General features: G+C 37.0%; 2 protein-coding genes across 4 annotated transcripts in view; one reads left to right on the top strand and one right to left on the bottom strand.

The window, feature by feature from the left end:
- Positions 1 to 176: 176 nt before the first annotated feature.
- Positions 177 to 18,845, bottom strand: LOC110462607 (chromatin target of PRMT1 protein-like). 3 transcript variants are annotated; one of them, XM_021516634.1, is made up of 9 exons: positions 18,717 to 18,845; positions 17,038 to 17,108; positions 13,542 to 13,701; positions 12,661 to 12,788; positions 12,102 to 12,238; positions 11,250 to 11,355; positions 10,108 to 10,128; positions 9,056 to 9,076; positions 177 to 510 (listed from the first exon to the last, which is right to left on the bottom strand). In XM_021516634.1, exons 2-9 carry the CDS (start codon positions 17,097 to 17,099, stop codon positions 279 to 281), a joined length of 867 nt encoding a protein of 288 aa, XP_021372309.1. In that variant the 5' UTR covers positions 17,100 to 17,108; positions 18,717 to 18,845; the 3' UTR covers positions 177 to 278. The 3 variants fall into 3 exon arrangements, with proteins under 3 accessions (XP_021372309.1, XP_021372310.1, XP_021372311.1); XM_021516635.1 differs by lacking the exon at positions 9,056 to 9,076; XM_021516636.1 differs by lacking the exons at positions 9,056 to 9,076; positions 10,108 to 10,128.
- A 417-nt stretch (positions 18,846 to 19,262) lies between these two features.
- LOC110462606 (meiosis-specific nuclear structural protein 1-like) overlaps positions 19,263 to 25,959 on the top strand; it is a 12,515-nt gene continuing 5,818 nt past the window's right edge. The window contains exons 1-6 of the mRNA XM_021516633.1: positions 19,263 to 19,402; positions 20,948 to 21,166; positions 22,040 to 22,167; positions 23,382 to 23,484; positions 24,125 to 24,354; positions 25,636 to 25,852. Coding sequence (XP_021372308.1) covers positions 19,400 to 19,402; positions 20,948 to 21,166; positions 22,040 to 22,167; positions 23,382 to 23,484; positions 24,125 to 24,354; positions 25,636 to 25,852 — 900 coding nt within the window. The 5' untranslated portion in view covers positions 19,263 to 19,399. The remainder of the gene's footprint in view (positions 19,403 to 20,947; positions 21,167 to 22,039; positions 22,168 to 23,381; positions 23,485 to 24,124; positions 24,355 to 25,635; positions 25,853 to 25,959) is intronic.

The following is a 25,959-nucleotide window of genomic DNA, read 5'->3' as shown; positions in this document are numbered from 1 at the left end:
GTCATATACAGCATTACACTGTATGGGATGTTTCCTGCTTTATCGACTATATGTTAATCATTCAAGGGAAATATTTCCCTCTTTTTACATCCTCAACATTTCCAACGTTTCTGGACGTCTCTGGATGTTTTCTCTAACATTTTCAATGTTTCTTAAGGTCTCGGTGTAATATTTCATCTCTGGATGTTTTCTGTAACATTTCCGATGTTTCCTGAGGTCTCCGTGTAATGTTTTTCCTCCGGATGTTTTCTCTAACATTTCCTGTGCTTCCCAATATCTCAGATGTCGCTCTGCTGCATGTAGGCATCCAGTTCGTGGTCAAGGTAGTTCTTGGTCTTAGACATGTAGACGTCCAGCTGGTTATCCAAATCCTCTTTGCTGACCTGTGTCTGTATGCCCCCACGACCTCTGCCTCGCTGACCTCCACGACCACGCCCCCTCTGGAATCGGCCACGCCCCCTTCCCATGGGACTTTGTCCTGTGCCACGGTTGCCTCCTTGACCTCTACCCCTGTAGCGAAAGGAAATCAATGTAAATCAATCATTTCAAAATGACGTAAGAATTCTGTAAATTATTAGATATGGAATGTTTACCACCGTAGGTTATAGGTGTATGTAATATAGATTTCTTATAGACCTACAGTGTACCAATTTTTTAAGAGACCAGATCTTTACCAAAATTTATTTGCTTGCATATTTAGTGCATGATATCATGATAGAGTTAAACTTCAATGTTTCGAACTTTGAGGGACCATACAGAAAACAAGGTTACCGCAAGCGGTATATAATACGCCCGTCACACACTGAATGAGCAGTTGTTTGTATGATTGAAATATATGAAGTATTTGTGAGTAATTGATATTAAAAGAGAAATCATTCAACATAACTGGTAGATCAATGAGTGCAATACAACATCATGGAACGCATGCATCGCATTAATGAAACCAAGGGGCATAACTCCACAAATTATGGTCGGATAATGGCGGTTATCGAACTTGTCCGAGCTTTCATGGTAATTAACCTTGTTGTGAAGTTTGAAGTTAATCCGTTAATAATTACTCGAGATATCGAGCGGACACTGTTTCGGCAAGTCCATAAAGGGGCATAACTCCACAAATTATGGTCGGATAATGGCGGTTATCGAACTTGTCCAAGCTTTCATGGTAATTAACCTTGTTGTTAATCCGTTAATAATTACTCGAGATATCGAGCGGACATCGTTCGCATGCCCTCATGCCCGCCGCCCGCTCACGTGATAACATAATACGCCCAGTCTTCGACGGGCATATAAAAATGAAACGTCAGGCCTTTGACTCACAAATGTTAAACATCAAACACCAATATCATGTACGTCAGACAGAATGTGATTCTTATGTGACCAGACAAGGATAAGAAATTTAGTTTTTAATGTATCAATATAGATTTACGGTAATAAGAATAGCATGTTTATATATCTACACACTGTTGTAATTTGCATGGTGATATTATCAAATTCAGCAATTCTTCTGAATTAACCTTTCAGGTTAATCAGGAAAAACATGTTATTGAAACTCATATCACACATGGCAAGTTTTGGGGAATGTTAGTACAAATACATGACTAGACAATAAATGTGGCCCAGTAGTCTGAGACTAGTAAAATATCCAGCTGGACTATATATAGTGGTTCTTATCTAAAAACTGATAGCCAGATTGACTAGTCAAAATTTGATATTACTATGTAAAATAACACTGGGTTAATAGACTTTGCTGGACTAATCAAATTAAAACTACTATGCCGACTGACTAGTGGTTTAAAAATCATGTTCTTAGTTAAGAAATATTGATAACAGGAAATCATATTTTCTGACAGACTAAATATCACTGGTAGAGATTGATGCAAGAACAACAACATGATAATTTCATTTTGCTGTATTTGAATTCAGTTAATTAAAAATTTTGATTCGAAGAATTTAAGGAAAATGATGTCCTACATGCTCTGAAATAGACCTATTTCAACACAATACTTTTTATGACGCTGACTGATCTAGAACACCAACTACTGCCGGTGAGAAGTAACCTGTAAGGGCGGATTCATGTAGGCGCTAAACCCTTCAACCAACCAACCAACCAAGTTTACAGTTTAACCCTTCACCACTGACGACCAAAATGGACTCATCCTGATCAATGCATGGTAGAGTCTACTAAAGTTACATGGGGTTAAAGGGTTAATTACAACAGAAGTAGGCTTAATGACCACCACAATGTGAGGAGCAGCACGACAGCAAAGCGTTAAGCTTCCTATACATATGATTCATTTATCCAATTGCATTCATTTTTATGCAACTCAAAGATGGGACAGCACATTTACTTTTTTGATATGCTCTTCTTTCTCCTGATGAAAGTTCATCATCTGATTGATAATCCTTGAATCAGTAAACTACTTGGTGCTACAGTTCACCACTACATCCCATTTTAAACTTTGAACTTTCATTAAATGTCGTGCAAAAGATCATGGAATCTTCACCAGGTCAAGACCCAAAAGTTTACGCAAAACTGATTATGATTATTTCATATGCAACATATAGGATTCCGTAAATCTGGTCAACATTGTAGAGATGAAACACAGACAAACACCTCATGCTAAGCTGTAGGGGGCAATCATTACCACTACTCCACACAAGCTTATACACAAGTCATCTTACATATACCCTCCGTTCAATTAGTCATCTCACCTGCTTCTCCAGTTGTCTCCCCTGAACAGAATAAAGAAGACACTATAACTGGGACTTCTTAAATAAAGTAAGAATAACTCTCCTACTAAGATTTCAGGAATGAAAATGAAACTTTGTTTATAAAAGCCAAACAATGTCTGAAATTTCGAATATAAATATACGGCACCTCAAATCTTGATACAGTTTATAATTAGTGTCTGTCGCCTGAGAAATCTTTTTGTAGTAACTACAACCAAAACAGTACTATTCCATCACATTAACTGGTTTTTCAGACATAGCACCTCAAACACTAATACAGTATAATTAGATTGTCTGTAGCCTAACTACCACCGGGCTACGTAATCTGGACAACATTCTAGGTAGGGAACCTCATGCTAAGCTGTAGGGGACCATCATGACAACTACTCCACACAACTACTAGATAGGTAGGGAACCTCATGCTAAGCTGTAGGGGGGCATCATTACAACTACTCCACACAACTACTAGACAGGTCGGGAACCTCATGCTAAGCTGTAGGGGACCATCATTACAACTACTCCACACAACTACTAGATAGGTAGGTAACCTCATGCTAAGCTGTAGGGGGGCATCATTACAACTACTCCACACAACTACTAGACAGGTAGGGAACCTCATGCTAAGCTGTAGGGGACCATCATTACAACTACTCCACACAACTACTAGATAGGTAGGGAACCTCATGCTAAGCTGTAGGGGGCCATCAACTACTCCACACAAGCTTATACACAAGTCATCTTACATATACCCTCCGTTCAATTAGTCATCTCACCTGCTTCTCCAGTTGTCTCCCCTGAACAGAACAAGGAAAACACGATATATAACTGGGGCTTGTCAATTAAAGTAAGAATAAATCTCCTACTAATATTTTAGGAATGAAAATGAAACTATGTTTATAAATGCCAAACAGTGTCTGAATTTTTTTTTTTAAATGTATGGTACCTCAATTGACGACGATGTATAATTAGATTGTCTGTAGCCTGACTACCACCAGGCTATATAACCGGGTAGTAAGAGTCGTACAGGTTAATATGGCATCACCTGATATGACCAGCAGTCTACTGTAGTCACAGTACGGATGCTCGTCTGATGGAGAGAAACTCTTACAACTAGTTTAAGTTTTAATGTCCTAACAGCTAAGGAGAAGACCCGGGAGACACATACCAACAAAAAGAAAGGGTAGAGAAGACAGGAAGGTAAAAATTAAACTAGATATGGTACCTGTGTATTAAATTTCAATTCTCTATGTCAATGAGACCAAACATGAAATATTGAGAAAAAGTTTTGATTATTCAGGTTTTCACATCTTTACAACTACTAAGGTTTTATGAAGACAAGTTACGCAGGAAAACACTACCCAGAGATATGTAATACTGAGGTAAAATCTACTTGTAGTTAAAAACTACGACCAAAACCTGTAACAGTACCATTCCATCAGATTTGTTGGCTTTTCAGACATGGCATTCATACACCATAATTAGATTGTCTGTAGCCTGACTACCACCAGGCTATATAACCGGGTAGTAAGAGTCGTACAGGTTAATATGGCATCACCTGATATGACCAGCAGTCTACTGTAGTCACAGTACGGATGCTCGTCTGACTGAGAGTAACTCTTACAACTAGTTTGTTTGTTTGTTTGTTTTAACGACTCACATGAGCTTAGGTTTTATGAAGAAAAGTTACGCAGGAAAACACTACCCAGAGATATGTAATACTGAGGTAAAATCTACTTGTAGTTAAAAACTATGACCAGACCTGTCACAGTACGATTCCAACAGATTCGTTGGCTTTTCAGACATGGCATTCATACACCATAATTAGATTGTCTGTAGCCTGACTACCACCAGGCTATATAACCGGGTAGTAAGAGTCGTACAGGTTAATATGGCATCACCTGATATGATCAGCAGTCTTCTGTAGTCACAGTACGGATGCTCCTCTGAGGGAGAGAAACTCTTACAACTAGTTTGTTTGTTTGTTTGAGTTTTATCGACTCACAACAGCTCAGGTTTTATGAAGATCCGGGAGATACCACAGAACAGAAAGGATGGAGAAGAGAGGAACTTCAAACTAGATATGCTACCAGTGTATGAAGTTTCAATTCCCTTCGTCTAGGAAACCTTTTTTTCAAAAACTGAGCGATGACTCTCGCTTTGATGAAATGGAGCTTAACACAAAATCTAACCGAAGTCATTGAAGTGGAAACTATAAGTCACAGTGACCTACATTTGATTTATTGGTGTAGACATGTTCAGTAATAGTTTGTATACGGTTAGACTTCTAGTATGATAACTAACTAATGGAGCTATAGTCTAATGTGTTGTAGTCCAGATGGAAAGAAAGGGCACACCTACTGCCCACACTCACATGTTACAGGGGGCACATAATACAAACCAACCAACCTACCAACCCCAAGATTATTAACAGCGATTGAACACCAAACATGAAATATGAAGAAAAGGTTTTGATTATTTTATTGTTTTATGTCTAACAACTTCTAAGGTGATACCAATGATTATACGGTTACTCAGGAAGACACCCCCCAAAGTGAGGTAATGCTTAGGTAAAATCTGTTTGTAGTTATCACAACCAAAACCTGTCACAGTACCATTCCATCAGATTCGTTGACTTTTCAAACATGGCACCTCAAATACTGATGATGTATAATTAGATTGTCTGACGCCGGACTACCACCATGCTACGTAATCTGGTCACCATTCTCGGAATGAAACACAGACAAACACCTCATGCTAAGCTGTAGGGGGCAATCATTACAACTACTCCACACAAGCTTATACACAAGTCATCTTACATATACCCTCCGTTCAATTAGTCATCTCACCTGCTTCTCCAGTTGTCTCCCCTGAACAGAACAAAGAAGACACTATAACTGGGACTTCTTAATTGAAGTAAGAATAACTCTCCTACTAAGATTTTTTGAAATGAAAATGAAACTTTGTTTATAAAAGTCAAACAATGTCTGAAATTTCGGAATTTAAATGTATGGCACCTCAAATCTTGATACAGTATATAATTGGAGTGTCTGTCGCCTGAGAAATCTGTTTGTAGTAACTACAACCAAAACCTTTCACAGTACTATTCCATCCATTAACTGGTTTTTCAGACATGGCACCTCAAACACTGATACAGTATAATTAGATTGTCTGTCGCCTGACTACCACCAGGCTATATAACCGGGTAGTAAGAGTCGTACAGGTTAATATGGCATCACCTGATATGACCAGCAGTCTTCTGTAGGCGCATTACGGATGCTCGTCTGATGGAGAGAAACTCTTACAACTAGTTTAAGTTTTAATGTCCTAATAGCCAAGTTGAAGACCTGGGAGACACATACAACAGAAAAGAAAGGGTAGAGAAGACAGGGAGGTAAAAATTAAACTAGATATGGTACCAGTGTATGAAATTTCAATTCTCTATGTCAATGAGAGTGTATGAAATTTCAATTCTCTATGTCAATGAGACCAATGACAAAACATGAAATATTGAGAAAAAGTTTTGATTTAATCAGGTTTTCACATCTTTACAACTACTAAGGTTTTATGAAGACAAGTTACGCAGGAAAACCCTACCCAGAGATATGTAATACTGAGGTAAAATCTATTTGTAGTTAAAAACTATGACCAAAACCTGTCACAGTACCATTCCATCAGATTCGTTGGCATTTCAGACAGGGCACCTCAAATGCTGATGATATATAATTGAATTGACTGTCGCCTGACTACCACCATGCTACGTAATCTGGTCAACATTCTCGGAATGAAACACAGACAAACCATTACCACTACTCCACACAAGCTTATACACAAGACATCTTACATATACCCTCCGTTTAATTAGTCATCTCACCTGCTTCTCCAGTTGTCTCCCCTGAACAGAACAAAGAAGACACTATAACTGGAACTTCTTAAATAAAGTAAGAAAAACTCTCCTACTAAGATTTTTGAAATGAAAATTAAACTTTGTTTATAAAAGCCAAACAGTGTCTGAAATTTAAAATAAATAAATGTATGGCACCTCAATTCTTGATGCAGTATAATTAGTGTCTGTTGCCTGAGAAATCTGTTTGTAGTAACTACAACCAAAACTTTTCACAGTACTCTTCCATCACATTAACTGGTTTTTCAGACATGGCACCTCAAACACTGATACAGCATAATCAGATTGTCTGTAGCCTGACTACCACCAGGCTATATAACCGGGTAGTAAGAGTCGTACAGGTTAATATGGCATCATCTGATATGACCAGCAGTCTACTGTAGTCACAGTACGGATGCTCGTCTGACGGAGAGAAACTCTTACAACTAGTTTAAGTTTTAATGTCCTAATAGCCAAGTTGAAGACCCAGGAGTCATACTACAGAAAAGAAAGGGTAGAGAAGACAGGAAGGTAAAAATTAAACTAGATATGGTACCAGTGTATGAAATTTCAATTCTCTATGTCAATGCGACCAATGACCAAACATGAAATATTGAGAAAAGGTTTCGATTCAATCAGGTTTTCACATCTCAACAACTACTAAGGTTTTATGAAGACAAGTTACGCAGGAAAACACTACCCAGAGATATGTAATACTGAGGTAAAATCTACTTGTAGTTAAAAACTACGACCAAAACCTGTCACAGTACCATTCCAACAGATTCGTTGGCTTTTCAGACATGGCATTCATAACAGAAAGGATGGAGAAGAGAGGAACTTCAAACTAGATATGCTACCAGTGTATGAAGTTTCAATTCCCTTCGTCTAGGAAACCTTTTTTTCAAAAACTGAGCGTTGACTCTCGCTTTGATGAAATGGAGCTTAACACAAAATCTAACCGAAGTCATTGAAGTGGAAACTATAAGTCACAGTGACCTACATTTGATTTATTGGTGTAGACATGTTCAGTAATAGAGTTTGTCTACGGTTAGACTTCTAGTATGATAACTAACTAATGGAGCTATAGACTAATGTGTTATAGTCCAGATGGAAAGAAAGGGCACACCTACTGCCCACACTCACATGTTACAGGGGGCACATAATACAAACCAACCAACCTACCAACCAGGGTTCGAATTTAAGCTCGCATACTCGCGAAAAGCGAGTGCAAATTGCAAACTGCGAGTAGAGATTTCAGACACCAGCATTTTTTTGCGAGTGAAAATTTCGGGCTGAGTAATCCTCATTTCTAATGGTCGGTCTTTACAAATTCTTTCTTTAACAACTCGCGGTTATTTAAGCGCATTCTTGTCATTCGCCGAATGAATGATTCAGCTTTTGTCATTAACGGAAGTTTACAATCGATACAAGTCCCGTGCAAATGTCCGTTAGGAAGTACCTGCACAAATAATGATGACGTTTACCACATGCATGATGTTTTTCGGTAATCTATTTTTAGTTACTATTTAAAGCGCAAATACGATAGGCTTGACTAGTCACGTGGTTGTATTGGGGTTTCCCAAGGTTAAATTTCACAGCTCACTGCACCGCCAAAATAACAAATGGACAAGTTGCTGATGCTGCCCTTAGAGAGTATGACCCAAAACCTGCTGTGACAAGATGGTGGTTGTCGGGACAAAGACAGAAAAGACCAAATACTCTACCATATGGAGCAAGAAACTAAGATGCAGTTTTTATGCTATCTCTTAGAATAGCCTGAGCAGGCCAGCTTCCTTTCACAGCAAGGTTTGCGTCATGTATACATCCCAATGACCATAATTTAAAATGTCAGTTAATACTGTGTTGTTTTAGAATTTAATTCTAAGTTAAAATGTCTAATAAAGTTGGAAAAATGCAAATTGCAAGTTGTTTTCTCATTTATCAAGTAAGAAAAAATACCACTTGCGAAAAAATGCAAGTAGAAAATCTGGTTAAATTCGAACCCTGCCAACCCCCAAGAATATTAACAGCGATTGAACACCAAACATGAAATATGAAGAAAAGGTTTTGATTGTTTTAGTGTTTTATGTCTAACAACTTCTAAGGTGATACCAATGATTATACGGTTACTCGGGAAGACACCCCCCAAAGTGAGGTAATGCTTAGGTAAAATCTGTTTGTAGTTATCACAACCAAAACCTGTCACAGTACCATTCCATCAGATTCGTTGACTTTTCAAACATGGCACCTCAAATACTGATGATGTATAATTAGATTGTCTGACGCCGGACTACCACCATGCTACGTAATCTGGTCACCATTCTCGGAATGAAACACAGACAAACACCTCATGCTAAGCTGTAGGGGGCAATCATTACAACTACTCCACACAAGCTTATACACAAGTCATCTTACATATACCCTCCGTTCAATTAGTCATCTCACCTGCTTCTCCAGTTGTCTCCCCTGAACAGAACAAAGAAGACACTATAACTGGGACTTCTTAATTGAAGTAAGAATAACTCTCCTACTAAGATTTTTTGAAATGAAAATGAAACTTTGTTTATAAAAGTCAAACAATGTCTGAAATTTCGGAATTTAAATGTATGGCACCTCAAATCTTGATACAGTATATAATTGGAGTGTCTGTCGCCTGAGAAATCTGTTTGTAGTAACTACAACCAAAACCTTTCACAGTACTATTCCATCCATTAACTGGTTTTTCAGACATGGCACCTCAAACACTGATACAGTATAATTAGATTGTCTGTCGCCTGACTACCACCAGGCTATATAACCGGGTAGTAAGAGTCGTACAGGTTAATATGGCATCACCTGATATGACCAGCAGTCTTCTGTAGGCGCATTACGGATGCTCGTCTGATGGAGAGAAACTCTTACAACTAGTTTAAGTTTTAATGTCCTAATAGCCAAGTTGAAGACCTGGGAGACACATACAACAGAAAAGAAAGGGTAGAGAAGACAGGGAGGTAAAAATTAAACTAGATATGGTACCAGTGTATGAAATTTCAATTCTCTATGTCAATGAGAGTGTATGAAATTTCAATTCTCTATGTCAATGAGACCAATGACAAAACATGAAATATTGAGAAAAAGTTTTGATTTAATCAGGTTTTCACATCTTTACAACTACTAAGGTTTTATGAAGACAAGTTACGCAGGAAAACCCTACCCAGAGATATGTAATACTGAAGTAAAATCTATTTGTAGTTAAAAACTATGACCAAAACCTGTCACAGTACCATTCCATCAGATTCGTTGGCATTTCAGACATGGCACCTCAAATGCTGATGATATATAATTGAATTGACTGTCGCCTGACTACCACCATGCTACGTAATCTGGTCACCATTCTCGGAATGAAACACAGACAAACACCTCATGCTAAGCTGTAGGGGGCAATCATTACCACTACTCCACACAAGCTTATACACAAGTCATCTTACATATACCCTCCGTTCAATTAGTCATCTCACCTGCTTCTCCAGTTGTCTCCCCTGAACAGAACAAAGAAGACACTATAACTGGGACTTCTTAATTAAAGTAAGAATAACTCTCCTACTAAGATTTTTTGAAATGAAAATGAACCTTTGTTTATAAAAGTCAAACAATGTCTGAAATTTCGGAATTTAAATGTATGGCACCTCAAATCTTGATACAGTATATAATTGGAGTGTCTGTCGCCTGAGAAATCTGTTTGTAGTAACTACAACCAAAACTTTTCACAATACTATTCCATCACATTAACTGGTTTTTAAGACATAGCACCTCAACACTAATACAGTATAATTAGATTGTCTGTAGCCTGACTACCACCAGGCTATATAACCGGGTAGTAAGAGTCGTACAGGTTAATATGGCATCACCTGATATGACCAGCAGTCTACTGTAGTCACAGTACGGATGCTCGTCTGACGGAGAGAAACTCTTACAACTAGTTTGTTTGTTTGTTCTTTGAGTTTTAACGACTCACAACAGCTCAGGTTTTATGAAGACCCGGGAGATACCACAGAACAGAAAGGATGGAGAAGAGAGGAACTTTAAACTAGATATGCTACCAGTGAATGAAGTTTCAATTCCCTTCGTCTAGGAAACCTTTTCAAAAAACCAAGAGTTGACTCTCGCTTTAATGAAATGGAGTTTAACACAAAATCTAACTGAAGTAATTGAAGTGACCTACATTTGATTCAAATGTGTACTCTAGACATGTTCAGATATAAAGTTTGTTTACGGTTCGACTTCTAGTATAACTAATGGATACCAGAGCTATAGTCTAGCTAAGGTGGTATAGAACAGATTGAAAGTACTGACCCCACTAACATGCTGCAGGGGAAAAAATACAACCTTCAACCCCAACCCCACAACAACTCGCCCATACTTAAGAATATAAATGGGGATCAATGATGACCATATATGAAATATAAAGATAGGTTTTGATTTATTCAGTTTTACATCTTCACTGCTAAGGTTGTAGGAAGGCGATTACTTAGGAAGACACCACCCAAAGTCAGGCAAGGCTTGGAGTTAAAAATCCTTGTGCTGTCTAGCCCAAAAAATAATCACTGCTGCAATCTGCTGCAAGTCCCTCAAGGGGCCCCTTTGTTTTCATCTTTCTCACCTGAATCCCCTGCCACGTCCCCCTCGGAACCCTCCCATGGAGTTGTCCTGTGACTGGTTCTGTGCCTGATTCTGTGCCTGGTTCTGAAAGTTTCCCCTTCCACGACCTGAAATCACAACATCAGATCCTTCTAGTGACTATTCTCAACTCTTCTGCAAATTTAATCCTTTAAAAATTGAAATTAGCACATAGTTATTTTACACAAAAAATCGGCGTCTTGAAACCATTCAAACAGTTACGTTTCATTATTTGTTTTTACATAAATGTTTACACCAAAATAATTGTTTTAATCTTTTACAAATTTTAGCTATATTCCCCACAAAATATTGCATACCTTTCTTTTTTCCTTTTTTCAGTTATCTATATTTAATTTTAGTAGTTTAACATGGCAATTCTCATTTTTCAAGATGTCAAAGTAGTTTCTTTAATAACTGAAGAAACGGAAAAGGGTATATATTTGAAAACATAGTGTTAAAAAAATATCTACTTCTAAAACACATCAGTTCAAAGTTCAAATCAATTCAAGCAGTTGTGACCCTACATCTGAATATTTATTGCCAAAAATCTTGAAGGAAGACATCAAGAAGAACTTACAAAACGGATGTTTAGTCTCGTTTCCCCTAATAACTTCATATGTTGCTGCTTAATCTAGAATGCTATCATTCTTTTTTCAAAAGCTACTCTCAACTGTAATCTTCATCTCAGATAAAAGTCCTCACAAATATTTTCAAAACCTTCCAGACATTTTACAAGTGGAGACTTAATTTCAAACTTGTAGGTATCTCATAAAGGCTAGATTTGTTTTGAACACAAACAGGAATTGAAAACTTATTCCGAATATTGTAGAGGTACCTCGTCCGAACCCTCCTCGTGCCCTATTTCCGACATCCCCTCCGCCACGTCCCCGTCTCATGCCGCGCTGATTGCCCATCCTCATGGCATCACCACCTCCTCTCTGGCCGCGAGCACCTCGGAATCCTCCGCGTCCCCTATAACAAACCATGGTTAAATCAAGCATCTGAATAAAATACACATGACTAGATCCTTGTTGTTCTTGGACTACCCCAGAATGGTGAGACAAATTATTACCACTTTCAAAACTATCAATCGGTTAATCATACATCCATAAATACAGAAAGGATAAACTGATGTTAAATGTTCACCCCTTGTTATCTTTGCAATATTAAAACTGATGATGAGATTACGATGCTGTTATCACTATCTAAACATTTATTTTTTAATAAAATCAGCTTGATAGCAAATCTAAAATGATAATTTCTGATTCATTTGAATATAAATCTGCATGAAATCACTGCAAACATCTAATCAGGTTATGTACAAACACAGTACTGGTCAGACACAATGGACCAATGGCTACAGTACTGGTCAGACACAATGGACCAATGGCTACCTCATCCCCCTCATGCCACCACGTCCACGTCCATCCCCGCCTCCACCGACAGCTCCACCGGCAGCTCCACCTCTCACAGCGTTCAAGTTCAGTCTCGCTTTAACACCAAGCCTCTGCTTCAAGTTTTGCTGAAAGACAAAACAAATTACCAACATTTGTTGAAATGATTGATTTTCATGTTTGGTCACTTGATTGGTATGCGTATATATGGTGCAGATTGATTTGAAAGCTTTACAGAGTTATCAATACTGATTATTTTAATAAAACATTTACCTTGCCAAAAGATGTATACCCGGTACATGGTTCTTGTTCAATGACAAAAGTTGTATCTTCAACCTAAATTTTACAACAGCCTGTTCCTACGTATACATGAATTGGGAATACAACTCATCCTTTTTATTAAAATTTGGAAGATATTCCCGATTTTCCCCTTCATTTTGGGAATTTAAGCATTTTTAATCCAGGAGAAGCAGCCTTTATTGGGCTGTAAAACTAGGCAAAAAATCACTGGAATGAAATATCATTTTCTACAGAAAAACTGTGTGGATGCATGCAAGTGGTAATTTAGACCCGATATATATGAAATGAAATACATTTTTCTCTTACCCTGGACAGGTGTGAGATTTCCTTGTCTCACCCTAGGGTTGAGAAGGGAGGATTCCCTTATTCATAACGATGGCATGACGTCACTTCAACAATACAATTACGTCACATCAACAATCCATCAACGTGACGTCACGTCAACCCTGAATTTAGCATGCAACACAAGCCTCGTGTTTGGCAACTTAAGAATCTTTCCCCTCGGGTTGAGATTCTCCTATCTCACCCCCAAGGGGCTGAGAGAATCTATTTGTCCCCTCACGTCACATCTCTTATCTTACCTTCTTTACCCGGAGAGCAGCTTGTACTGTGGGTCTGTTGGCCATCTGGAGGGCCAGACGACGGTTGGCGACAGACGCTTGTTGCTGGGCAACCATTTTGGCACGAATGTTCTGGACGGTGGCTTGTTGGGCTGGTCTTGCATTTTGAATGTTGGTGAATCTTCACGTGGTAGGGAGAGGAAAGCAATGATATCAATGCCTGGTTCTGATTTTGTACAGAATCTCTAACCAATCTCCTCTGAATTTCCCATTCAGAAGTTTGGCTTGCAACACTGTTCACACAGGTTGTTACGTTTGATAATAGAGCTTTTTTTTCCTTCTAGATTTAAAATATCTAGATATTTTCATAGCACCACAGAAGAGTGGTCTATGTTCAACAATGAACAGCTATTATAGGTAAGAGCATTTTGGCTGTATTTTGAATTATTAAATAATGGGTATAACATTTTAACTACTCATTCTTGCAATGTTGGAACCTTGTTTTGAGGGACAGAATTCAAGCACACAGCAGAAAGATTTGAACTTCTTGGGAAATGGAAGAATTTTAAAAAGAAAAGAGACTTTTGTTATAAAAACCGTTAAGAGGTACTCTACAAGCAGGACATGCAGGATGGCAATTCTCCACACAAAATACACATAAATGTACAGCTATATAGTACAAATACTCGAGATTATACGTTTGTCAACATTTAGGCACTTTAAACCTGGCAGGACCCCATTGACAAAAACATCTGGGTGACAAGAAGACACACACCCTTTTCTTTCAATAAACAAGCTATATAATGACCAGTAAAATTGTGAAATAAACACAAATAATGAAAAAAAAGTGTTTAAGAATCATGAATGAAAATGTGAGTACACCGAGTATTGACTTGAAATAGGGAACCAAATAAAATACATGCAAGTACCAGTATATTATATTAACACCAGAAAAAATGTCTTAACGCAAGGAGAGTACCCCCAATGGGTCAAGATTTCCCTACAAAAGTTGTGATAGAGCAGTGATGAATATGCCCATAACGCTTACCACTGAATAGCTGTACTAAACAGCCGGTTATGTCATGCATACACCATGTAATGATAAAATAGGAAAATCTTTATGGAATTCTGTACATAGATGATATATATTCAAGAATGAAAGTGGAGGGAATGGGAGGGACAGATTCAGCAAATTCATGTCCATAGCACTTACCACGGAGAAGCAAAGCTAAACAGCTGGCTATATGTGGCATGAACTGAAGATAGTGGTAGATACCGTCTTATAATCTGGATACAGTTTGACGTAGAGTTCAGACCGACAGTGTAATCTGAAATAAAGAAGGACTGAGCAAAGAAAATAGCATTAAGGAAATGAAAGATGGGAAAGTTGTGTCCATAACACTGACCACTGGATAGCAACGCTAAACAGCCGGCTATGTTACACAAATAGAACAGGAGAAAATCAGAGACATTCAGAAGTTAACCCTTTCACCACAGTAGACCATAATGGACTCATCCAGATTAATGTATGGTAGAGTCTACTAAAGTTACCTAGGGGTGAAAGGGTTAAACATTGAAGTAGCTATAGGACAGCATTTAAAGGTAGAAAATGAACAAAGATACTTGTCTTTTACAAAGAAGATAGTTAAAGGAAGTGGAAGTCTAGAAAAAAATACTAAAATAATTATTTTTGGAAAATATAAATATATTCATACGACGCAAATGCCTAGATTCATTTTCACATGGTTTTTCCTGGATATTTTGGAAGTTGCCAACAAAAATTGGTAATCATGGCAAATTGGAAGATTCAATCATGTTTGGTTGTATATATTCCTCTTCAACCCTCGACTGTAGACCATAATGGACTGATCCAGATCAATGAATGGTAGAGTTTATTAAAGTTACATAGAGGTGAAAGGGTGAAAGAATATATGATTTTCTGAAACGTTGTTATAAAGCATCAAGGAAAATAAACAGGAAATTATGATTAGCTAGACCTAGAAATGAAATCGTAAGAAAAAAATCAAACTTTGGTTATAAATATTTTTTAACAGGAATTTCCGTTGTCAAGTATGGAAGAGAATCAGCAATGCAAATCTTATTGGGAATGGGGCTGAAATTCAACTCCAAATACATAGCCAGGAGAAAGTCTAATGTTATCAATACATAAATGAAGACGGGTTTTATCTGAGAGAAAGTTGTGAATTCCGACACATACCTAACATACATTATCATGAGGCACAAAATGCTTCAACACGCAATTCATAACACTAGTGATGGACCTACAGGTATCTAATTTATAACTAGCGACAAATTTTCACTAATTTGAGTTTCTTTGTCTGGATAATGTGTAAAAAAAACTTTTTTAAAAGAAACATTTCCTTGACGAAAAGGTCAATTCAATTTTAAGTCTAGTGCTTTTCCTTCATGATCTTTTTTAAACCACACTTTTTCAGGACTAAGAAAATATGATGGATGTTGTTTTTTTTCCATGTCTTTGATCAGTATTTTTTTAATCAGCACAAATAATGCTCATCACAATCATCTCTACTACTGCTACCAGTGAAAACCACCGAAATATTTCACAATACTTATTTCCATGAATGATCATCCCGACATATTTATGAAGATTTGCATAACATTTGGGGAGAGAACAAAAGGGTGTTTGGATTTATTTTCATATTGAAAAAGTTATCAGGAAACCTGCTAAAAGTCTTCTAGATTGGTATACATGTACACTATACAATATTTTTCTCGCTCATCACTGTAGAGCGTGTCTAAATATCATCATGCAAAACGTGATTCTATCGGATTTCATTCAATTGTATCCAAAGAAAGTAGGAAACAAAGAAAAGCAAAACTGAATAAAAGAACAGGAAAACATGGGATAAAGGTTAGTGAAGCAGAAGAAACATTAGCAAGTCCCTTCAGATTACATTGCTCAATTTTACAGCCATTTCCATTTTTTTCAAAGAATAATTCGACATATATATTCACAGAACTTCGTTTTAAGATGACTGACCCTGTTAAAGCATGGTCAGACGTTCTGATGAACATGAACACTAAGCATTAAGATAGCAAGCTTTTGGTTCAAACATTCATATATCATTGCTCATCATGTTGGAAAATTCAGCTCTTTTCATGCCAACATCAGTGAAAGGAATTTCCTTTGTTTCTTTTAGAAACAACAGGTTCCTGTGAGCAGTATCTGTGGCTATTCTGAAGGCAATCTCATAAGATGTTGCCAAATCTTTAGTATTTTTGTGGTACCCAAAGTAAATTGAGCACTTTCATTTTTTCAATCAACTGCTTTTGATTTCATGATTTTCTTTTTGTGATAGCAGTTGATGACTAAATAGCCACAACATATTAGGCATAATACATGATACATTCTTTCCTCTCCAGTTATCTCCCCTGAGATCATCATGGAAGCTGCAATGCTTGAATTGCTCCTGATGTAGCTTCAAGATCTCAAGCATCCATACAACATTGACGTCTCCTTTCTCGTCATTCTCACCTATCGTTCAGCGACATTTTCGTGGTGCTTTTAAGCACTATTTTGGCCGGAATCTGCGACATCTTTTACAACTGAAATGATAAGTATATATATATCAAGAGTACCACATCTCGGTAAAATTATATTTAAAAAAAATAAAAACACAGAGAACAAACTAAAAAATATTTGAAATTGGCTGAGGTGGACCTGACAATGAAAATAGGCTGCATATATTTTAAAAGCTATAAATATGTATCACTTATGATAAGAAGACAACAAATTGTGATATAGTGCGATATTTTTCAACTTTTTACTTCTTCGAGTAACATTGCCGACACATCATTTTGCATTCATATACATAACGCTTAACTTAGCTTTGATCGAGTATACAAATGTATACATGAAATACAATATGTTATAATATAATGCTTAATGAATATTGCAAAGTTAAATTAGCAATTATTACCAATTCATTTTGGTCAAAGATATCAACTTTTACCCCATTTTCTTTGAAATATTTTTTACTGCATTTTTCTAAATCAAATTGATCTAATTTAAATACTTCATTTTCTATCTGTTTATTGTGCAAATATTTTTTTTTATTATGAGAGGTTTTTTTTGGCTAGAGGAATTTTACACCCAAACTAACCACCAGCACTGCAAGCAGTCGGATCATGGATTTATTCTGTCATTGTTACACAAAATTACAAAACAAAGATGAAAAGATCTTTTAAACAGGTGGCTTGCAGCTTTCATTATCGCAATCCAACTGTTGGACTGGAATCTGATGGCAGGCCTCGACAAAGCCTGCATAAATAACAGCATAAACATTTGCAGGTCCTCAAGGGTTTATACCCGAAAATGTTACATTTAAAAATATGTTAAAAATCTCTTGTCGTGAGAAAGCTGAACCCTAGGCCTCTATTAAACCAGTAAGGACACTAGGATCATAATGATCCCGGACAATTGATGTCTGTGCTTAGAACATCACATGGATTTAGTATGTTTATAAATATTCAATAATACATCATTTTATTTTCAATGACGTAACGGACGTATCGTGGTGCTCTCACAACACATTTTAGTCTAGGCTAGTGCCTAATTAGTCGACTGTGGAATCGTAATTTTAGTCCTTCATAAAACTCTCAGCACCTTTCTACTCGTTCAGAAAGACATCATTTCATGAGAAAGGGATGAGGGGAATGTCATTCGAGACCTGGGGTGAGTTCCAAATATTGAAGGTTGTTTAGTTTAAACCATATTTAATTGATATTAATAAACATGTACAATTCATAGACATTTCATTCAGATGATTGGGAAACAAGTACTATTGTACTTATACACAGTCCTTCTCATCATATATATATATATATATATATATATAACAAGCTTTGCTTATAAAACTTGTAACTTTGCAGCGATAGCCTAAATATGTACATAAGAAACTGTGAAGAGAAACAGATAGAACATGATATTAGGGATAAAGATAGTAACTGATGGAGTTTTACCCGGTTGGATGGGTAGTTAAGTTTACATGATAACTTTTGGTTGTTTGGTGTGAAGGGATAAACATTTCGTTCTATGTTTTGTTTGTATCAATGTATGTGACCCGGTGTACTTTATATGTCAACCTTCCCTAAAGTTTGACCATTTTCGACTCTAAATTTAAATCAATGAAACTCCTAATTGTGATGGCATACCTCAGTGTAACGAAATTTAGAGATGGCTCTGAATTGTCGTGATTATAACGGATTACTTTTGGATGTCGATAATTCAAGATGTGTCAATAATGGCGCTGGTCCACTCGATACACACTTGCTTGTAGGTACTTATGGATGCACGTAGTATTATTTCTTCGATAGTCCTCCCGGTTTTCCCATCATTTTACATTATAGTCTCGGGAGTTAAATTAATCATATTGAGTGAATTATTTATTATAGATGCATATGACTCATGTTAAAGAAAAAAAAGAGGATACAAAATAGCTAATATTCCATTTGAGAGAAATAAAAGCATTTTTAATTCTAAACTGCGGACCTACAGAAACCGAATGGACTGTGTCATTATTACAAAAGGGGAGTGGAAGAAATATTCAAAAATAGGATTCGCCGTTGCATCTTAGGAAAAACCGAATAGTGCTTTGATAATTGCACGATTGTATTATTTCTATATTTATTATAGATTGCATCAAGCAAAACAGTGGTTACGAAAAGTGTCTTAATGAATTGTTCTGTTTATCAACCTATTCACCCTAGCAACTGACGTCACCAAGTCCTGACAACAACAAGCATCCAAGGTGGCCGCCAAAGGAAGAGTTTGTTACCCAAACTGATTCGGTTTATATAGAGTTCCTGTTGTGTTAGGACACTATAAAGCTGCCATAATGGTAAGTAGCCGATTTTCGCAACATTTTTGTCCGTATCAAGTACCAGAAAAGAGCACAGCAGACTAATGGTCTATTGTAATAAGTCGACCAAATTTCTTGAAAATAAAATTAGTATTATCACTGCAACAAACATTGAGCATGTTAATCAAACACATGTAATATGCTTGCAAATTATTTGACAGTGTCATTGACATATGTTTCCAACATATGGTAGCTGACTATAGCATTTTCCTTTCAGATATTAGGTTATTACAGTTATCAAACTCACATAGTTTAGCTACATGTACCAAGCTAGGCCCTAGCCTGAGTTTCCTCTAGCCCTAACACCAGACTTAGACATTTTTACATATAGTCTGGTGTTGGGCCAGAGAGCAACGCTATATGAAAACGTGGTATCATAGAGTTGTGAGGTGCTGACAACAAAAGTCTACTACAACACATATTATTTATTAAACACAACACATTATTAAACACAACACATTATTAAACACAACACATAACGTTACCTCACATTTATAAGTGAGGTATGTGTTGTGTTTAATAAATAAATGGATTATTTATTGATCCAATTCAGCTGTTATCATCACCAACAGCTGCTTAATTCCGTCAGTAGAGTCCTCGATTTTCAATTGTTCAAAACTTCCCACCTGAGCAGACACTATTTGTCAAAATGTCTAAGTCTGGTGTTAAGGCCTGAGGGAACTCTGGCTATCTAGGCCCACTCACAGGCATCTGCATCTGGTATGTAAATATGTTCAAACATAAAAGTGTAAAAGAAGTGCATTGATTAGGTTGCCTTACAAGCGTCAGCTGTAGGGAATTTCCTTTAGCTCAGCGGTAGAGCATCGGGCTGGAGAACCAAGGGTCGCGGGTTCAAGCCCCAGCGACGGCACAATCTTTGTCACTTTTCCTCATCCTATTACAAACTGGTGCTGTTGGACCTCCCAGTTCAAGGTAGGAGAACCCTTGGTGGGGAATCAAAGAACCTGGGTTGTTGTTAGAAAAAAGGGGGAAATAGTGTAAAAGAAGTGCATTAATTAGGTTGCCTTACAAGCGTCAGCTGTAGGGAATTTCCCTTTAGCTCAACGGTAGAGCATCAGGCTGGAGAGCCAAGGGCCGCAGGTTCGAGCCCATGCAAAGGCACTAACTTTGTCACTTTTCCTCGTCCTATTACAAAAAAATATTCCCTACTCAGATGCCTGTGGCATATTCTAGTGATCAAGCGAAATTTCAGAATTGTAGATAGCTATAGACGGACCCGCTATAGAGGCAGATTTGACCATTACACTTTCCTTTCTTTGGAACAGCATTGTACAGTGGTACGTAGTGCATCTATAACTACAGCTTATATTTTTTAAATTCTGCTGGCGACAGTTGCTGTTGAGACATACTGGTTGCTGACATATTATTCTTAACAAGAACCCATTCCAATCACAGCACATATATACATATATCTTTGTCAAACAGGTGTACAATTCGGTATTTAGATTAATAGTTAAAAAAAAATGTGAACCAAATATGAATCTTTCACTTGATTGTTTTCAGACCACTACTAGGAGGAATCTGACCTCCTATGACAGGGAGAGGCAGCTGGAACAGAGTAGACGACAAGGAGAAATACGAGAAGATACCATTAAACGCCTCGGTCAGGAGCGACTCTTAGAAGCTAATATGACTAATGAACGCAAATTAACAGAGAAAAGATACCTACGGAACCTAATGAAAGATCAAAAAGAAATGGAAATGGAGGAATCTATTCTAAAGGTATTCTTTTTTAATAATTGATTATCATTAAATGGTTTAAATATTCATTCATAAGGTTTTTGCCTGCATTTACTGCAATTTGTCATTTCAAGTACCACCAATAGTATTAGTGATTGGACGAATAATTAGATATTCAATTAATTTTTTAATTTTAGATCAAGCTGAGATCAATTCTAAATTTAAATTGATACAACAGTCCTTTGAATATCGGTATTCTGTCTGCGTATTGCAGAGTTATCTTCTCTTGTGAGCAGGTATTGATTAATAGAATCTATCGCTACTGGTTGTGTAAGATAGAGAAATCTCAACCTGAGGACTAAGATTTTTTGTCCAGAACAAAAAATCTTAGTCCGAGGGTCCCATATCTAACAGTATTTTAATGTGAAATAAAGGTAAACATGGACCCAAAACACATACAGGCAATTTGTTGATGGATTGTTGACGTGATGTCATTGTATTGTTGAAGTGACGTCATGCCATTGTCATGAATATGGGAATCCCCCCGTCTCAACCCTAGGGCGGAGACAGATAAATCTAGCACCGGCAAAATGGGAGATAAATCTGTCAGGTGTGGGAGAATGTTACGTCATTGGTTTGTGAGAGTAACGCTATCAATTTTTGAAAAAACGATGTAATTTTCTTACACAAACCAACGACGTAACAATCAATACCTGCTCACAAGAGAAGATAACTCTGCAATACGCAAAGACGGAATAAACTAATGTGTTTTATTCCAAACAAATATGTCCCTCTATGTACAGGAGTGTTACTTTCACAACATTGAGAGGCCATAACATGTCTTATACTGTAAATGTACTAGTAGGCATGAGGTATTGTCACTTCAGCTATATCATGTAATTGTATAAATTCTAGGCCCAACGTGACCGAATCATCAGAGAGGAACAGCTCGTCCAGGAAGAGCGACTTGCAAAGGAGATGGAGAGAAGAAAACTAGATTCTATGAGGGATGAAAAAATGAGACAACAGATCAGAGAAACAAGGTCAGCCTCAGAATCAAAATTTAGCTTGTCGTCAAACTTAAACAAACTTAACCCTTTCACCCCTATGTAACTTCAGTAAATCTACCATGTATTGATCTGGTTGAGTCCATTATGGTCTACAGTGGTGAAAGGGTTAATTGTACAGATAACAATAGAATTACCAGGAAATTTTTTCAAGTAGCCTCGTTGTAAAGTGTTAGTACATGTACTAGCAATGTAAGCACGATTAAGTCGAGGCCCTGGAAAAATTTAAAGAATATAGTATGTACATGCAAAATTCTGTATTTTAGTGCATGTTAAGCATGAAAATTTAACAAATAATTAACCCTTTCATCCCTATGTAACTTTAGTAGACTCTACCATGCATTGATCTGGTTAAGTCCATTATGGTCTACAGAGGTGAAAGGGTTGAGTACTGAGTACTCAACCCTTTAAAGTAGTCATTCAGGCCCCGTTTGCTCAAAGGTCCGTAAGAGTTAGCCAATGGTAAGGGTAAAATTTAAAATATGAATACAATAAACATCAAGAACGTGGATCTGATACCATTTCACTGCTGTAGATTGTTCAGGACAAATAACATTGAAGTGTTTTTAGGATGAATTTTGCTATAGAAGCTTTTGTTTCTTTTTAACATTTAAAATTTTTCACTAACCACTGATTAAATTTAACCAATCTTCGAGCAACTGGAGGCAGACTGCTGCTTATGAACGTCAAGGCAGCCTCTGGCAGCCAAACTTAGATGGAGTAAAACCCTGAATATTTACATGTTATAACTTATACAACTGTGTTATCTTGAAATTGCTAAACTTCGATTTGTAACTCGACAATTTTTAAATACAAATGTAGGACTTACACTTGATTATACATGTAATTTGTTATTTAGAATAAAAAAAAACAATAGTTTGAAAGACTCGCAGTTTGATGATAATTTCACACTAAGGAATGAAATTGATTCAACATTCACGAGACGATAACAACATTGATTTTTTTCCAGGGCTTCAGCTCTGTTTTCTATCAGTCTGTGCTGACATTGCCAGGAGTAACACTTTACATCGGGGCTACATGAATTTTATTTTTGTCAATGGGTCCAAGCATACAGAATGTCAATATAATAAAATGATGTCAGTTCATTGTAATTGATCAATATTAAAATGTGTTTCATACAAAACGTTGTTGGATTATATCACACGTCACATTTTGCTTTGTTATTTCAGTCTTGAATTACGAGAATTAGAGGCCAAATTGAAGTCAGCTTATATGAACAAGGAGCGATCGGCACAAATTGCTGAGAAGGAAGCTCTTAAATTTGATAAAGTGGTAAGTTTGTATGCTGTTAATTACTACATCAATAAGTTAGCTCTTGTTTTTCTGTCGGTGAATTTATGAAAAGAAAAGAATGTGTTTGGTGTGCCTCTTGTCAAAAATTTCATTTCAAAACTATAGCAATTTTAAAAGTAAGGGTTGTTAGATGGCTCATTGAAAAGCACTCTCTCCCTTCACCAAGACAGTTGGGGGTCAATTCCCAGAACAAATTTGAAAAGGTATTAGATCACGAATTAACCAAAAGTGAATTTTCCCCAGGTATTCTTGTGTTTATCCCATATTAAGACCCCCTGTATGTTTCCGTCTGAGCCAACAGGCTATTAATATAAATTGATGAAACTTGTTTCATAATTGTTGTAGAATAAATGAAGTTGATCAATTTAAAATAAAAACCATTGGAAGTGATATAAATTTGCAAATATTTGATCTTTTCTTTTATTCCTTTGAATAAATGGCAATATATATAGTATTTATTAATTGCAAAAAAAAACCAAAAAACATTTATTCATAACTTCATCTCTCGAGGAAAAAGCTATCATCAGTAAATTTATGCTTTTCAATGGACCTCTTAAAGATTGGAATCAAAGCGTCGTGTAATACCACCCACTTACAAACATATTTCTCTATTGTCTAGAAACGTGATGCGGAGATCTCACGGAACATGAAAGAGGAACATGATCGTGCCGAGGAGGCAGATATACAACGCCAGAAGGAACAGTACCGGGAACAGATCCGGTACCAACAGGAACTGGAACGCCAGCTGGAGGAACAGGAACACAAAAAACAACAGGCTTATGAGGAGTTCCTCAAGGAGAAACTCATGATCGACGAGATCGTCCGCAAGATCTACGAGGAAGACCAGAGGTAGGAACGCTTGTACAGTTTACAGCTGAACTTGATCCTTATGCTGTTGGTTAACTCTACCCAAACATGTTATCCTGGCAAAATTCTAACCGGTTCCCACCAACTTGGCTAGGGAACATTTCTCTTAAGCTCATTCGGTAGAGCGTAAGACTAGTAAACCAGAGGTCCTGGGTTCAACTCCTGGTGGAGGCATTGAAAAAATAATGACCTCAGTTACATTTGCACCCATGTAGGGACCTGGGAAATATTGACAAGATACTAGTGATACTTGCAAAGGGATCAATATGACCCTGGAAATCTTGGACAAGTTCTTTCCTGGAGGGGGAGGGGAAGGGGGGGGGGGGGGTATGAGTGGGTGTATGTCATCCTGGTAAAATACTAGCCACTTCCTACCGGCTCGGCCAGGGAGAATTTCTCTTTAGCTTATTTTGTAGAGAGTAAGACTAGTAAACCGGAGGTCCCCGGTTCGACTCCTAGCGGAGGCATGGATCAAATAATAACCTCTGTTAAACATAACTCAGACACATGTCATTTTTGAACAGCTATATATAGTAACCTAAGAACAGAGACAAATGATATGTATACATGTAGGCATGGACATGTAATGGGCAATATAAGATGACACACATTTCCCTTCCCTCCTCACTGATTTAATCCTCAATATCCAGGGGGTACGCTTACAAGCGGAGACATTGAAAAAATTATGACCTCTATTACATAATATTTAATAATTTACACTGATAAATATTAATACATTCATACCAAATTTTAATTTGTTATTACATACTTTGACAGAACTTGCTATGCAGAAACTCACATTCAGGATTATAGCTACATGTATTTGTTAGGTTGTCACAATATATTGCAACACATAAGGAATGTATTGTGATACATATCCCGATATACTGATACAGGATAACTTTCGCCTTTCATCCATAAAATCAAATTTTGTCCATTTTTAATTTCTCCCCTCCCATAACAGTACTATGTTTATCATGCTGTCTACTTATATTCACTCTGCTGATAAATTTGCTTTCATCACAGGGAACGAAAAAGGTGAAAATGTCTTGGTTATACAGTACTGTCGGATGAAAAAGTGTTCATTAAAAAAAAAATCAAAAAAAAAATTAAAGAAAAATATTTTATTATAAAATTTGTATGCTTGCAACAGAGCTGCCAATGAGAAGTGTAAAATTCTGAAAAGAGAAAACTTCCTCTATCTATACGAAAAGTTGAACAATGAAATAATTTAAAAAAAACATGGAACATTCAATTTTGCAGAGACAGAGAGCTCGCACTCGCCAAACAGAAGTCCACACAGAAATATATAGAAGAATTCAAAAACGCACGCGAAGAATGGAAAGTCCTGGAGAGGAAGAGAATGGAGGAAGAAAACAGAAATATCCGTGCCTTCGCTCGGCTACAAGAGGATAGAGAGAAGGGTAGAATGGAATCAAAGAAGGCCAAAGAAGATGCAATGGCTCGGGTCCAGGGAGCGGTAAGTCAAATTCCTGTACAAAATAAAAACTAAAATCAATTCTACCAAAAAATCATGTTTCTTAAAATAAGATAAATGTTGTAAAAATAAATAAAAAAAGGAGTGTG

Source organism: Mizuhopecten yessoensis, unplaced genomic scaffold, assembly GCF_002113885.1.
Source record: "Mizuhopecten yessoensis strain PY_sf001 unplaced genomic scaffold, ASM211388v2 scaffold10811, whole genome shotgun sequence".
Lineage (NCBI taxonomy): Eukaryota > Metazoa > Mollusca > Bivalvia > Pectinida > Pectinidae > Mizuhopecten > Mizuhopecten yessoensis.
This window is presented reverse-complemented; position numbering and strand designations above follow the sequence as displayed.

What these genes read in the sequence shown, in the direction of transcription:
- LOC110462607 (XM_021516634.1), bottom strand. Translation starts at nt 17,099, where the DNA reads ATGTCGCAGATTCCGGCCAAAATAGTGCTTAAAAGCACCACGAAAATG. An exon ending in CTGCTCTCCGGGTAAAGAAG is followed by an intron (nt 12,789 to 13,541) that starts GTAAGATAAGAG and finishes TTTGTCTTTCAG; the next exon opens with CAAAACTTGAAGCAGAGGCT. An exon ending in GGAGACAACTGGAGAAGCAG is followed by an intron (nt 9,077 to 10,107) that starts GTGAGATGACTA and finishes TGTTCTGTTCAG; the next exon opens with GGGAGACAACTGGAGAAGCA.